The sequence below is a fragment of the Paroedura picta genome, chromosome 11 (genome assembly GCF_049243985.1).
Source record: "Paroedura picta isolate Pp20150507F chromosome 11, Ppicta_v3.0, whole genome shotgun sequence".
Classification (NCBI taxonomy): Eukaryota; Metazoa; Chordata; class Lepidosauria; order Squamata; family Gekkonidae; genus Paroedura; species Paroedura picta.
Genome location: NC_135379.1, coordinates 30,408,094 through 30,421,782, shown reverse-complemented (window position 1 = coordinate 30,421,782; position 13,689 = coordinate 30,408,094). Strand labels below are relative to the sequence as shown.

Below are 13,689 nucleotides of genomic sequence, written 5' to 3'. Positions count from 1 at the left end.
CTGCAATAGACTTTTTGCATAAACAAAGTCTAATTTGATCAAGACTATTACTGCTGATATCTTCCATCCAGTTAGTATTAAGGTTGTTCTCAAACACTCTTACCATAACACATGGCTCCAGAGCAGGCTTTCTCAACCAGGGTTCTGGTTAACCCTGGGGTTTCTTGAGGGTCCTGGGTTTCCACAATGGGTGGGAGTTAATTATGAATGTTTCATATATTTGAAAAAAATGTTAAAGATTTATTGAGTGATATGACCATATATGGTCACACTGCTTCACCCCACCTCCCCAAATGGCCAGTGAAGGGCCTGGAGGGGATGGGGAGGAGAGAGTCTCTGTGTGCGCATGAATACAGTGATGCTTCCCAACCATATGCTGAATGATCACACCACTTCTGGAGTTTCCTGAAGCCTGAAGAGTGTTTCAGGGGTTTCTCAATAGTAAAAAGTTGAGAAAGGCTGCTCTAGAGTGTGGACAGCCAGCCACCTTCACCTCAACTGTCTATGGCCATGTTCGAACCCCTTCTAATCTCTGCACCACCTCTTGGGTCACTAGGGTGGCAGTAAAGGTGAATAACCTGCCTCCGACACTGATGCTGTGCATCATTAACAACAAAGTCTACTTTCTGCAAGCTTATTTTGCAGAGCACATAGTTGGCCTGGCTTGCATGATGGAAACCTGGACCAAGGAGGGTGAAACAGTCTCCCTTAAAGAACTGGCCCCTGGTGGATTTTCTGTCCACCATCAGTCACTGACTGTGGGTCACGGAGGAGGAGTGGCAATCCTAATGCGTGAGGATTTTTCCTCCAGAGCACTTCCCACACTGTCAGTTCCAGGAACTGAATGTGTTGGCCTCGGGTGGTTACCTATACGCTGGGATGTCACCAATACGCAGATGACACCCAGATCTTCCTCCTGATGGATGGCCACCTTGGTTCTCCCCCTGAATTCTTAGCCACATGCCTGGAAGCAGTGACGAGGTAGCTCAAACATAGTCGTTTGAAGCTCAGCCCTTCAAAGACGGAGTTCCTGTGACTGGGCAGGAAGGGTACAAGTAAGGAAGTGCACCTACCCAACCTGGATAGAGTGCAACTATCTGTAGCTCAGACTGCCAGAAACCTGGGTGTGATCCTTGATGCCTCCGTTTCCACGGAGGCATGGGCACACTCTTTTGAGAGTAGTGCAGCAGGCTTCATGCCATCTGTGCCAACACAAGCTACTAGAACCCTACTTGGTCCTAGAACAGTAATATATACCAGCCGTCCCCAACCCCCGGACCAGAGACTGGTGCCGGTTCGTAGATCAGGCGGTACCAGGACTGTGGGCTCCTCATCCTCCTCCCCGGCTGCTGCCTCGGGGGCGGCCCTGCCACTCTGCCACTGGCTCACCTTTGGTGCTGTCCGGCAGCTGCCATGGCTGGGGCTCCCCCTTGGCATGGCACTGCGCAGCTGCTGCTGACAGCGCCCCCCAGTGGGCGGCGGGAAGTCAGGGGCACCAGCAAGCGGAGCTGGGGCTCAGGTGGCGGTGGCAACATCCCTCGGCAAAAGACTACCCCCCACCCGGGCCTCAATAAAATTGTCAAGCATTGACCGGTCCCCGGTGATAAAAAGGTTAGGGACGACTGATCTATGCTACGTGGCCATCCATGCAAACAGTGATACATGCAACAGTCACCTCTAGACTAGACCTCTGCAACTCGCTCTACACAGGCCTTCCCTTAACCTTGATCTGGAAACTGCAGCTGATCCAGAATGCCACAGCCAGAGTCCTCACAAACAGTCCGTGGAGGTCCCACATCCAGCCTGCCCTCCAACAATTCCACTGGCTCCTAGCTGAATTACAGATTAGGCTTCAGGTTCTGGTAATCACCTTCAAGGTGATCCCTGACTTTTTAAAGTGTGTCGGGCCTCAAACAGGGCCATAGCCTTCTCTGTCCTGGCCCCCACCTGGTGGAATGAGCTCCCTGAAGAGATCAGGGCCCTTCCTGAACTTTCACAATTCCACCAGGCATTTGGTTAAGGCTGGCAGACTCATCACATGCTGGCCCCCGAGACATCACTTCCATGTCCTGATCCCAGCTTACCTCCCTACGGGTTCTTGTTTAGAAAGCTAATATTGTACTGTTAACTGTTATAATATTGTTACTCAATTTTGGTTTCCACTATTATGGTTGTTGTTATTATGATTACAATGTATAGCCCTATGTTTTATGTAAACCGCCATGAGCCTTATGGGAGGTTGGTATAGAAATACAATAAATTTACCTAACCAACATTCACAAAATAGTTTGTTAGGCTAAGAAACACTCTCCCCACAAACTATGGATTCAAAAACTTCAGTGATCTCTGTGTGAGGGAGGAGATCTGGGTGGCAGAGACACAGTCTTTTCATAGCATCTAATGCTTCAACAGACATCACAATATATACACATAACCAGAAGACAATGAATGCTACAGTAACATTATGGTTCCATTATGGTACTATAGTTCTGGATAAGAGTCATCAAGAAGTTGCAAATATGAACTGAGTAGATGACATACCCCAAGAATTGAAGACACATGATATGGGCAGATCTAGTTTTGTTGTCTTCCATTCTCACTGAAGCTTCCTCAAGACTAAATTTGTGTGGCTTCACAAAACACTTTGAACAGTGTTAATAAAACCTAGATTTGTTCATTTTTTATTCCATCTAGTCATTCTACTTCAAAATATTAGCAAACCTATACTCCACAATTCAACTAATTGATTTTATGAAGCTATCAGAAGCAAAGAAGCCAAAAATGTAACTTACTGTCTGGTCTACAAGTTTATTGATTTGCTTCTGCAGCTTCTGGCATTCCTTAAATTTTTCCTTGTAATGTTCAGCAGCCATCTGCAGGCGGAGCTTTAAGTCCTCAACTTCTCTGCGCAGTTCTTTTTCTACAACATTTGATGCTTCCTTTGACAAAAAGAGTATGTATTTACCCTTTAAAAGAACTTAGTGATAACTTTTAAAGCAGATAATGTATATATTAAGAAGAAATGAAAAACAAAATTGTTTGCTTGATGCGAACAGCCACTTCTACTGCAATGTACTGGAAATGTGGTTTGTGGTGGAATAAGATTTCTATTAAAGGTAAAGGTATCCCCTGTGCAAGCACTAGGTCATGTCTGACCCTTGGGGTGACGCCCTCTAGTGTTTTCATGGCAGACTGAATACGGGGTGGTTTGCCAGTGCCTTCCCCAGTCATTACCATTTACCCCCCAGCAAGATTTCTATTAATACTCCTATATAATGGCTTCATTTTTTAGAAAGTATACAGACTAGCTTATTTGGAATTCCTCGTAATCTTCCATATGGTCACCAACCAAACCATTTAGTTGCAGCAATCCTAAACTCTTCACTCAACTAAAATACCATCAGCCAAAAGGCTCTCTTCTAGACCAGGAAATAAATAAGAAGTACAACTGAGGTATGCACTGCTCAGGTCTGAGTGGGCTTGGCTTGTTTCAAAAGCCACATATTCATCTGAACTGTTAGGATGCCATATGCCACATTCTAGCTATTTTATGGCTACTTTCATCTGTTTGATCAATTCAGTATAGGAAACATCACCATTTCCTTCTGGAAATTAAATATCTTCTTTCAGACTGAAGGATTTTTTTAAAGATGCTCAGATCTATTCAGAAATTACAGTTGTTAGGGATACAAATACAATTTAACAAAGTAACCATTTAAACTACCAAAAATGTCATTTAAACATGTAAGCATTAACAAGCTCACAAGCTATCCGGCCCATATATGTACTACTTTCTATCTCCTCCACAAAGCCCAATAGCAATGAGTAAAGGCACTATTATGCCAAATAAAGGCTGTTGCTAAGAAGAAGAGTAAGGAGAGATATCAGGGCTCGGTAAAGGAAGGAGGGTTTGATTTCTCCTTCATGGAGTTACACAGGTAGCAGAATCCTTCCAGAACTTCAACAGGAGCAAGCTGGGCCCTGTGAGAAGACAGTATCCTATAGTCCCCCATGGAGCTCGGCTCATGGAAGATGGGAGGATAATGGAAACAGGGGTTTCTTTGCCCCCAGTCAGGTGGCCTCAGTCACCTCGTTGTGACCCTAGCAGCTGCCCAGGTGAACCATGAAGAAGTGAAATGCTTCTCTTCATAGCCCAGGGTGCCTGTTGGCAAAAAAGAGAGATGAGCACACCAAGGATGGGCAAGGGACATGGAAGAAGCTACAAACAATGGCCAAGGTAGGGGGGGGAAGCCCACTAGCCAAGCCTGGAGCTGCAGCTCCCATCAAAAAGCAATCAAGGTAGGGACCACCCAAGAACCAGAAACCTTGTTGGATAATAACCCTGTTCACTTTCTTGGGATTTGTACAGGGTGGGAGGTATATGGTTATTTGAATGTTTACAGAAAAGTATAAGCTACAAATGAACCTTTACTTTTCATCATGCAAACACGGAATCATTTACAATAGATGTTTGTTAATAAAATGTACATGAATGCGTCTAGTCTAGTGTAAAATTACAACCATAACATTCTATCGGCTCAGTTTAAGGCCATCTACCACAAAGAACTGCTGCAATCAATTAGCATTATTGACTACTGGACTGCCAACAGTTTATGACCCCCAATTAAGCAGATCAAGTTGGGCCTGGACAAGATAAACATAACACCAACTTACAACTCACTATCTAAACAAAGCTTCCCTTATGGCTGGGACAAAAATATTACACCGAGTTTAGAGATATATTCTACCCCCATGGCTAGATAGCAAAAACCTTTTAAAATGACCATCAAATGTGAAAAACAAGGGCACTTCTGCACATTGAAAATATAAGCATTACGCCAGTGAAATGTAGCACTAAAAATGATCACACCTCCAGCCATTCCTCACCTTCTGGCTCTCTTGTTTTTGTCTGCCACCTTCTCGCACTTCTTACACTCCGCAAGCATTGCTTGAAATGGTGGAAGAGAGCAACGTGCTTTACACGCAACTCTCTTCCGCCTGTCAATCAGGGCTTGTGATGCCCGGGGGGGGGTTAAATATAACTTCTAATTATAGATGCATAGTGATTTTTATAATGCCAGCCCTTATGAAATCATGAGTCTGGAATCTTTAAAAAATTAATTTAGTTCCTGATTGGGGGGGGGGGGGGACTAGAAAGGCATGCTTTGTGTGACAACTTTGGGGGAAAATTCATTTTGGCTTTGCCTATTAGTTACTCCAGGCAGTTTGCTCTTAAAAAAATAAAAATAAAACGTCCCTGGGAGAAGAGAGAGGGAGGTGGTTGCTGGGTGAGACACTGGAGGTGGAGATAGCACTTCTTCACCTCCATACATCTCTTTAGCATGTGGCCTGCTGGTTGCTCTCCTGTAGCTCATAATTTTTAGGTTGGGAAATCCACTTTATGCGATTTCCCAACTAGCACTTTAGAATGAGGATGTTGCTTGAAGTTTGCTGGATGGACACGGGAGGTTGGCAACATCGTGCAAAACGGCATAAAGCATTTTGCTATATTTATCGGGTGCGGAATTGACTTAGAAGTTTGAAAGTTCCCTGAAAATCAGCACTTGAGCCAAGCATAACCCACTAGTACACCACAGAATGAGGGAAATTTTCCAATAATACAAGCAGCAATAAAAGCGCTCAAGGCTGAACTTTCATTATTGCAGTTTTAATCCCATTAAAATTATGGGGGTGGGGGGTGAGGGGGCGGAAAGAGATGGATCAAGACTACTACAGAAACTGGGTGAGAATCAGTAATTATACAAACAACTTTTGTCCTTCAGGATGTTTTACACAAAATGTATACAAAAAGAGAACTCTTACTTGTTCATTATTCGCAAGGGAGATTTTTTTAAGTTCTGCTAGAGCATCAGCAAGTTGCTTCTTCACTCTGTCATTTTCCAGTCGGGCATTATGAAGATCTGCCATGGTTTTATCACGCACATTTACTGCATCACTGAGTTCTTTGGACATCAACAGAGCTTCCTGCCTACTAGCTTGAATCTGATCCTCAGCTTTCCGCAGCTGTTCCTTTAAAATGCTTGCCTCTTCCTGGAAAGGAGGAATAACCAGGGGAATTAAGTATTAAATACAGTGAATGAGTACTGCTATCTTTAAACGGAAAGGTATACTAATTTAAATGCTATCACTATTAGATGTGTTCAACAGTAAAGTGTGTTGAAGACCTAAGAGGGGAAATATCACATATTACATCTCCAACCACATTAATGTAAAAATAAAGCAGATTTGTGTAAGCAAAACTTTGTATCTCTTACACAGGTTTCAAGTTTTCCCATTTTAAAGAATTAAGAAAGTGTGTCAAATTTTATATTGTTGAGTAGTTTAACGTGGGATTTTGAATACTTAGGACAAGCAAAGATATTAATTAATCTCAAATTACAGTTATAATATCTACCTTGTTTGATGAAGTAAGCAAGAAAGCTCTCTTCAACTTTTCTTTTTCTGCCACACATAGCTGTAATCTGCCAACCTCTTCTTTATAATAAGCTATCAGATTCTCTTTGTTTCCATCCAAATTCTTTAGTGACTGGACTTCTGATGCTAGTTTGGTGTTTTCAATTTCTGTGTTTTTCAAATGTATCTGCAATGATAAAAACCTTGCAATGATACAACAGACTTGCCTCTGCTAATTGAAATTTCATATTATTCTCTTAATGTTTTATCCAAACAGACTCAAGAAACAGATAACAAAGAGTGAGGAATCTTTTGTTCACAAAAATTTAAGGATTATATTGGTCATAAGACTAGCCAAAATTTTTAACAGGCCACTTAAAGTTATCACAAGACCAAAAGCAAGAATCATATACCCATGGATAAGATCAACCACAAGACCATATGAACCTCTGGCCAACTACCAGGCATTCCCTATCAAGTGACACCATGACAAACATAAAGTGACATATTACCTTTCTAAAAACTGCCTCTCAAAGCATCTGATTAGATGAACCCAGACACAATTAAAGGACCATTAACACTCATGCATGCCTGTCCCATCATTATAGAAGCCCTACACCACACATTCTCAGTAGCTAGATAACCTGGATGGCTATCAGGGACATTCTGATGTTACAATGAAACTGAAATTTCCACCCCACAACCTACCAAACTTAATGAATTTTCAGCACCATGTAAGGATTCTAACCTAGACCTTTGGTGGATTTCATCCTTTCATTATTCCTCATAGTCGCTTGTGCTGCTTTGGGCTTTAATGAGTTTTTGTTGGCAGGATTATTAATCACATCACTTTCAACTAAATCATTTGTATTATCTCAGTTTTTATGGCCCTTTGATGTAACTTGTCAGCTTTGCAAACTTCCACTAAGCAATTTTGGCTGACTGTTTATTATATTGGTTTGTTATTGAACCAAGCTCACATACTGTGCAGCTGAGAATACAAATTACTGTAAATATTTTTTAAAGTTCTGTATCTAAAGCCAGCAACCAAACAATGGAATATTTCCAGTATCATTCTCAGTGCTAATGTTAATTTATAAAAGGAATGATCTAGGATTTTAGTATTCTCCCGTCTCAAATTGTGCAGCCTTGAGCTGGGGTACTTGGGGAGGCTTTTCAGAAGATACCAATTACAAAAGAATTTTTCCTCCATGAAAATACACGAAGGCCAGAAAATTTACTTGTGTATAAATATTTCTGTCAAATAGTTTTGCCATGTGCACAGTCATCAAAGTGTGAACACAGCAAAATACAAACACATACAATCTTTGGACAGCCCAAGGGCCACAGCCGCTTCTGTCATCAAGAAATATGGGAGAGATTAAGTGCATTGGTACTTTATTTAATATGTTTCAGAAAAACTGTGTATGTGGAATGGAAACTCACAGAAGAGTTTTTATTGCTCAGCATTTTTAGTCAAGGAGTTTTAAATAGATTAAAAGAAAGGAAATCAATGCTTAGGTTCAAACACACAAAAAGATGAGGGAAACAGACTTTATAGAATTCAAACTTCATGTTGTTATAGACAGAAATATAGGAATGCAAATCTTGAATGATACAGGCTGATATGTTACCTTGTAAAGTTCCTTCTCATCTTTCTCTGTCTTTAACTGGCATTCAAGCTGTTCCTTTTCAAGGGATACTTTCTTGCATTTATCTTTTAGGCTATAAGAAATAAGGCATTCAATTATTTCATTTTTTTCCAATCTAGATGGAAAATAAAGGATTATTTTAGATGCATACCTGTCTAACTCTGTTTCTTTTGCAATTGCTTTCTGAGTAACAGTCATGATGTCCTCTTCAAGTTGGACAACTTTTGAAATGGCTTCCTCATATTTTTTCTTGAATTCTTCATTTTCAGTTTTGAGACTTTCTACAGTTTCAAAATTATGCTTCAGTAAAAGAGAAAAAAGAGAGGGTACATGAACAAATGAGTTATTATTGTACCTTAAGTAAGTGTTAAGCAATTGGGAGCTCAATTTCTTTGAGGAGACTTTCAGTATCTACAGATTATATGTATATCATATGCATGTTTGTGGGGAAGAGGAGGTGTCTGGGTAAGGAGGAAATTGCGGATGAATAGTTTTATTCAGGATTTCACAAATGATATCCTATATTCTCCATTATATCCTATAAGACGGACTCTCCAAAAATGTAGCATCTTCACCAGGTAAACATTTTGTTATATTTATGGCATGCAGAAAAACCCTAAATATTCTATTTTAGCCTATATTGTGCTTTTATAACTGTCAGATAATTCCCTTATATGAGCAAAAATATTCTTCCTATCATTTCCTAGACAGAGCAACTATAAATAAACAAGCAGCTGAAACCAACTCAAACATATATATCCTTTGTATATAAATGAAGTTGATGTGAAATAAATGCATTTGTTTTTATGCCTCTTCAAAACTGAAACTGTGAACAACAAAACCCCAAAAACCCTGTTAATTTTTAAAGACCCTCTGAAAGAAATAAAATGCATTAAATCAACAAATCTACAAGTGGTCCACTTTACATCTGTATTAATAGACATACTAATGTTTAAAGGAACTTAGGAGAGGCCTACTAAAGAAAGATTTATAACAGATTTTAGTTAGGTATTTATGACAGTAATTAAGAATTGTCACCACTGAAACATTTCAGTCTGATCCAGTACACTAATATTATTTTGTCACGAGAGGGAGACAAATTACTACATAAGGCTACAAATGGCGAAATCTGGCAACATGCAGCTTACCGTATTAGAGCATATCAGGCATATGTTTAATATAACTTTATGCTTAGAAATGAACACATCGAGAATAGGCAAGTTGTTTGTAATCGATAGCAGGTCTAACTTTGATAAATTATTGCTATCAAAGACATAAATAGAAATTCAAATGTTTGTTGAGATTATCATGAGGGAAAAAAAGGATCGGGGCCCCTTTGATCAATAAAGACTGATCATCTCATTTAATACCTTCACCAGAAACCACATTACTGGCAAGCAAAGTACCTCCACTGCAGCTCATGCACCTTCAGCAGCAGCTGACAATACTTCACTTCACCCTGTCATATAGCTGTGGTATTTGTGGTGGTATTTGTTCTTCCCTGAGCTGTCAGCTGGGAAGGAGGCTACCCATTTGCCTGCTCTGGAAGAGCTGCTACTGCAACAATAATAATACCAGCTAGTGCAGCAAGGTATTGCCACCAAATAAATTGCAGAAAGACAAGCAACAGCCTGTAAGGGATCTTCAGAGAGTAACGTCTGAGAATATATCAGAAGAAGGAAGTCTACTTGCCTCTTATAGAGATTAATATAGAAGGCAGTTTTAAAAATAAAGGGACATGCCACAAGAACTGATTGTTTTGTCACACAAAAAAACTGAACTTCGGACAAGAGGCTACTGTTGCGACTAGGACTAGGGATGGGCATGAGCTGCATTGCTGCAGTTTGGGGCTGAACCACAAAACAAATCATGAATCCATATAAACTGGGAGGTTAGTTTGCTAGTCAACCTGGTTCGTACCAATTCATGAACCATTTGAAGTTTAACCCTTTTTTCTGCTCCCCACAAAAAGCCATCAGGAGTAGAAAGCAGGGTTTTCCAAACAGCTGAGTGGCAGGGAGCTTTCCATCACTTGTTTTTTTTTCATGAATCACTATCTGTATCTGTACCATAAATAAAGCTGGACAGGGATGGTGGGAGGAGTTGGGACTCAATGAACAGCCAATCAGGTAGTATATCCTGCCCCTGGCCACATCCCAATCCACTGCCAGCCTGCTCCACTCGACTGCCTGCAAGAGATAAGGCAGCCAGCGAGCGTGAACTGGAAGGAGAGGAGAGGGCCTGAAACCACAGCCGGGACTGGGAAGGAAGGGAAGCGGGGACTGGCCTCGCTTATGTGGGGAATCAGGGAAGGCTGTAACCCCCACCAGCACTCCCCCCCCCCCAAAGGCCCACTGCAGCCTCTCCAGGCCTGCCTAGGGCGGGGGGAGAGAACACTAGTGCCTGCTGTATTTTAAATTACCACGGACTATTTTGCTAGTGAACTGCATAACATTTATGGAAGTTCATGGTGGCTCTTCATTTGCGGGGCATGAAAGAGCCAAAATTTATGGCTAACTTTCATTTGTTAGCTGGTTCATGTCCATCCCTAGTTACAACTGGACAAGCCCATCTAAAATACAGGTTCCCCCCCTCTGGCGCAGTGAAAGGATTCAGGGAGGTGGTGAGGAATTTGGGCTAAGTAGAGGTCAGTGTGGAATTATTGGGCATTGGGAGGCAGCAGTCTGACTCTTCCTGTTGCAGCTGCGTCTTCCTACTGAGACATGTTCCAAGGTGGTTTTTGCCATTGCCTGCCTCTGGGAAGTAATGAGCCTGGACTTCCCTGGTGATCTCCCTTCCCAGTGCTGACGAGGGCCAACTGTTTAGCTTTCTGAAGAAAATGACAGCTTCAGAATGTGAGTTGGATGAGATAGGATAAGAACCATCTTGGTGACTGGTTAAGAGTGCGGACCTCTAATCTGGCAAGCCGGGTTTTATTCCCCACTCCCCCACATGCAGCCAGCTGGGTGAACCTGGGCTCGCCACAGCACTGATAAAGCTGTTCCGACCATGCAGTAATGTCAGGGCTGTCTCAACCTTACCTACCTTCACAGGGTGTCTATTGTGGGGAGAGCAAAGGGAAGCCATTCTGAGACTCCTTCTGGTATAGGAAAGCAGCATATAAGAACCAACTCTTCTGCTTCATACTCTTGCTGAGCTCCTTCCCCTCCTCAGACTCTGTCCTTCCCAGGCTGCACCCCAGATCTCCAAGAATTTCTAAACCCAGTGTTGGCAACCCTTCCTCAAATGTCTCCAACTTTGGGAGGATAGAAAAGCCTCCTCCTGCTTGCTCCTGGACATGCAATTTTACACTGGTTGCTTCAATCTCTTTTTCCTCCCATAGAGGCCCTAATGTAGTTTTTACAAATGCCATTTACAAATAACTTATTTTTTTCAGACTAAAGTATGGCTGCTGCACAACCAACAAAAAAGAAGTGTAGGCAATATAGTGTGTTTTGAATCTGCTCCCCATATTTTATTTATTTATTTAGATTTATATACCGCCCTCCCCGAAGGCTATTTTTAGAAATATTTTCACTAGGCTTCCAAAACCTTAACACTTTCAGAAAATATCAACTGCAGACTGACCGTTTGCTGGGCTTCATATTGATCACATCTTTCCTTTTCACGGGTGAGTTCTTCCTCCAGTCTTTCAACTTGATCTCTGAGTTGCAAAGTTTCCTTTTCAAGTGAAGCAGTTATCTTTAACAGTTCTTCTTTTTCTTTCATAGTTTTTTCAATTTTGAACTAAAAATACAAAGTCCAACATTACCTGGCAATTTATACCTCAATACCAATAGCAACAAACTAATCTTCATTATTTCCCATTTGCAGCCTCATATGCACAAAAATAAAAGTCAGAATCGATGTATTAGCCTGCCCTGTTTTTTCATCTTTACTTCCACTTCTACATTAAGTTGCTGTTCTACCATGGATTAATAATAATTAATAACAAGTATAATTGCAAAATGTAGTATAGAAATTTACGTTTTTGCATATTTTTCTTTCTGCATTTCAAATACAGGAAATAGTCAGTGTTGTATAAATAATCATTGGATCCTTCAGAGACAGCAAAAATTGCAATGTAAAAACATGGCACCCTACAGGAAAATAATACATGTTGAGGTATATACAAATATTAAGTTTTCCAAATCAAACCTCAAGTAGTCCAGCTTTTGTAGTCACCACCAACATATCCGAATTCCCTTCATCTTCCATAGTTAACAGTTCTTCAACAGGACAAGATGTTCGAAATTGAAAAGGGGTGCTTGCTCCACGGATCTCACCCTTATGCGTCACATAACAAAACTGGTAAAATTCACCATCATCGTTTGGAAGATAGTATCCTTAGGAATAAATACATAACACTTTAAAAATGAACACTTATTATTCACAACAAACAAAATTTATTCTGATAGCAGCTTAAACTAAAACATATTTGAATTAAGCAATATAATCATGGTGCAAATCCAACATAAAAGAGTTTTATTTTTCCATACCTTATTTGTTTATTTATTTTTAATTTATATCCCAATAAATTACTATATAACATTAAAACTTTATCCATCCTCAGTTAGACTAACATCAAAAACTAAAAACAAAATGGCAGTAAAAACAAGAGAAAAGAACACCCCACATAACTTCGCTCCTCCAACCTCAAGCCACTAACGTGGCTTCAATGGTGTCTCTATGGTTGTGATCTTCCTGGTGTTGGATCTGACACCTAACATTTAGGGACGCCAAAATTGTAACTCTGGACATTCCTTCTTGACCTCAACCAAACTCCAGAAGAAGAGTTGGTTCTTATATGCCACTTTTCTCTACCCAAAGGAGTCTCAGTAGCTTATATTAATCTTCCCTTTCCTCTCCCCATAACAGACACCCTGTGAGATAGGTGAGTTTGACAGAGCGCTGAGATTACTGCTTGGTCAGAGCAGCTTTATCAGTGCTGTGGTGAGCCCAAAGCTGGTTGCATTTGGGGGAGCGTGGAATCAAACACAGCTCGCCAGATTAGAAGTCCACACTCCTAACCACTACCCCAAGCTGACTCTCCTAGTGGTTGAGGCCAGGCAGATATTCCAGGGGCCCTGGACAACCAGTAGGTTCATACCCACAGTGCGAAGAGCCCTGCGGAGAGCATAAGGAGACAAGTGGTTCCTTAGATAGGTAGGACCCAAGCCACGTATAGCCTTAAAGGTCAAAACCAAAACCCTGAACTTGATCTGGACCAAGACTGGTAACTGTTCAAGTTCAATCAGAGCCCTGATCTCCTCTGGGACCTCTTTCCACCTGTTGGGGGCCAGGATGGAGAAAGCTCTAGACCTGGGTGAAGTCAAGTGGGCTTCCTTGGGGCCAGGGATCACCAGAAAGTTGCAACTGGTGCAGCATAAGGCTCTTTGAGGGGTGTAGGCAGAGAGGCTATCCCTCAGGTACACTGGGCGCAGACCACATGTGGCCTTAAAGGTGATAACCAAAATCTTAAACCTGATCAGGAATTTGACCGGAAGCCAGCGCAACTGCTGGAGGATGGGCTGGATGTGGGACCTCCGAGGTGTTGCTGTGAGGACCAGCTGCAGTTTCCGGATCAAGGGTAAAGGCAGGCCAGTGTACAGTTGGTTGCAGA

General features: G+C 41.5%; 1 protein-coding gene across 6 annotated transcripts in view; it reads right to left on the bottom strand.

Annotated features, from left to right (window-relative positions):
• Window positions 1–13,689, bottom strand: part of TAX1BP1 (Tax1 binding protein 1) — a 41,024-nt gene that overhangs the window by 16,905 nt on the left and 10,430 nt on the right. For all 6 annotated transcript variants that reach the window (XM_077303677.1, XM_077303681.1, XM_077303682.1 and 3 more), the window contains 7 exons: window positions 12,225–12,412; window positions 11,655–11,813; window positions 8,218–8,366; window positions 8,049–8,139; window positions 6,416–6,601; window positions 5,824–6,051; window positions 2,793–2,939 (listed from right to left, as the gene is read on the bottom strand). In XM_077303677.1, coding sequence (XP_077159792.1) covers window positions 2,793–2,939; window positions 5,824–6,051; window positions 6,416–6,601; window positions 8,049–8,139; window positions 8,218–8,366; window positions 11,655–11,813; window positions 12,225–12,412 — 1,148 coding nt within the window. The remainder of the gene's footprint in view (window positions 1–2,792; window positions 2,940–5,823; window positions 6,052–6,415; window positions 6,602–8,048; window positions 8,140–8,217; window positions 8,367–11,654; window positions 11,814–12,224; window positions 12,413–13,689) is intronic.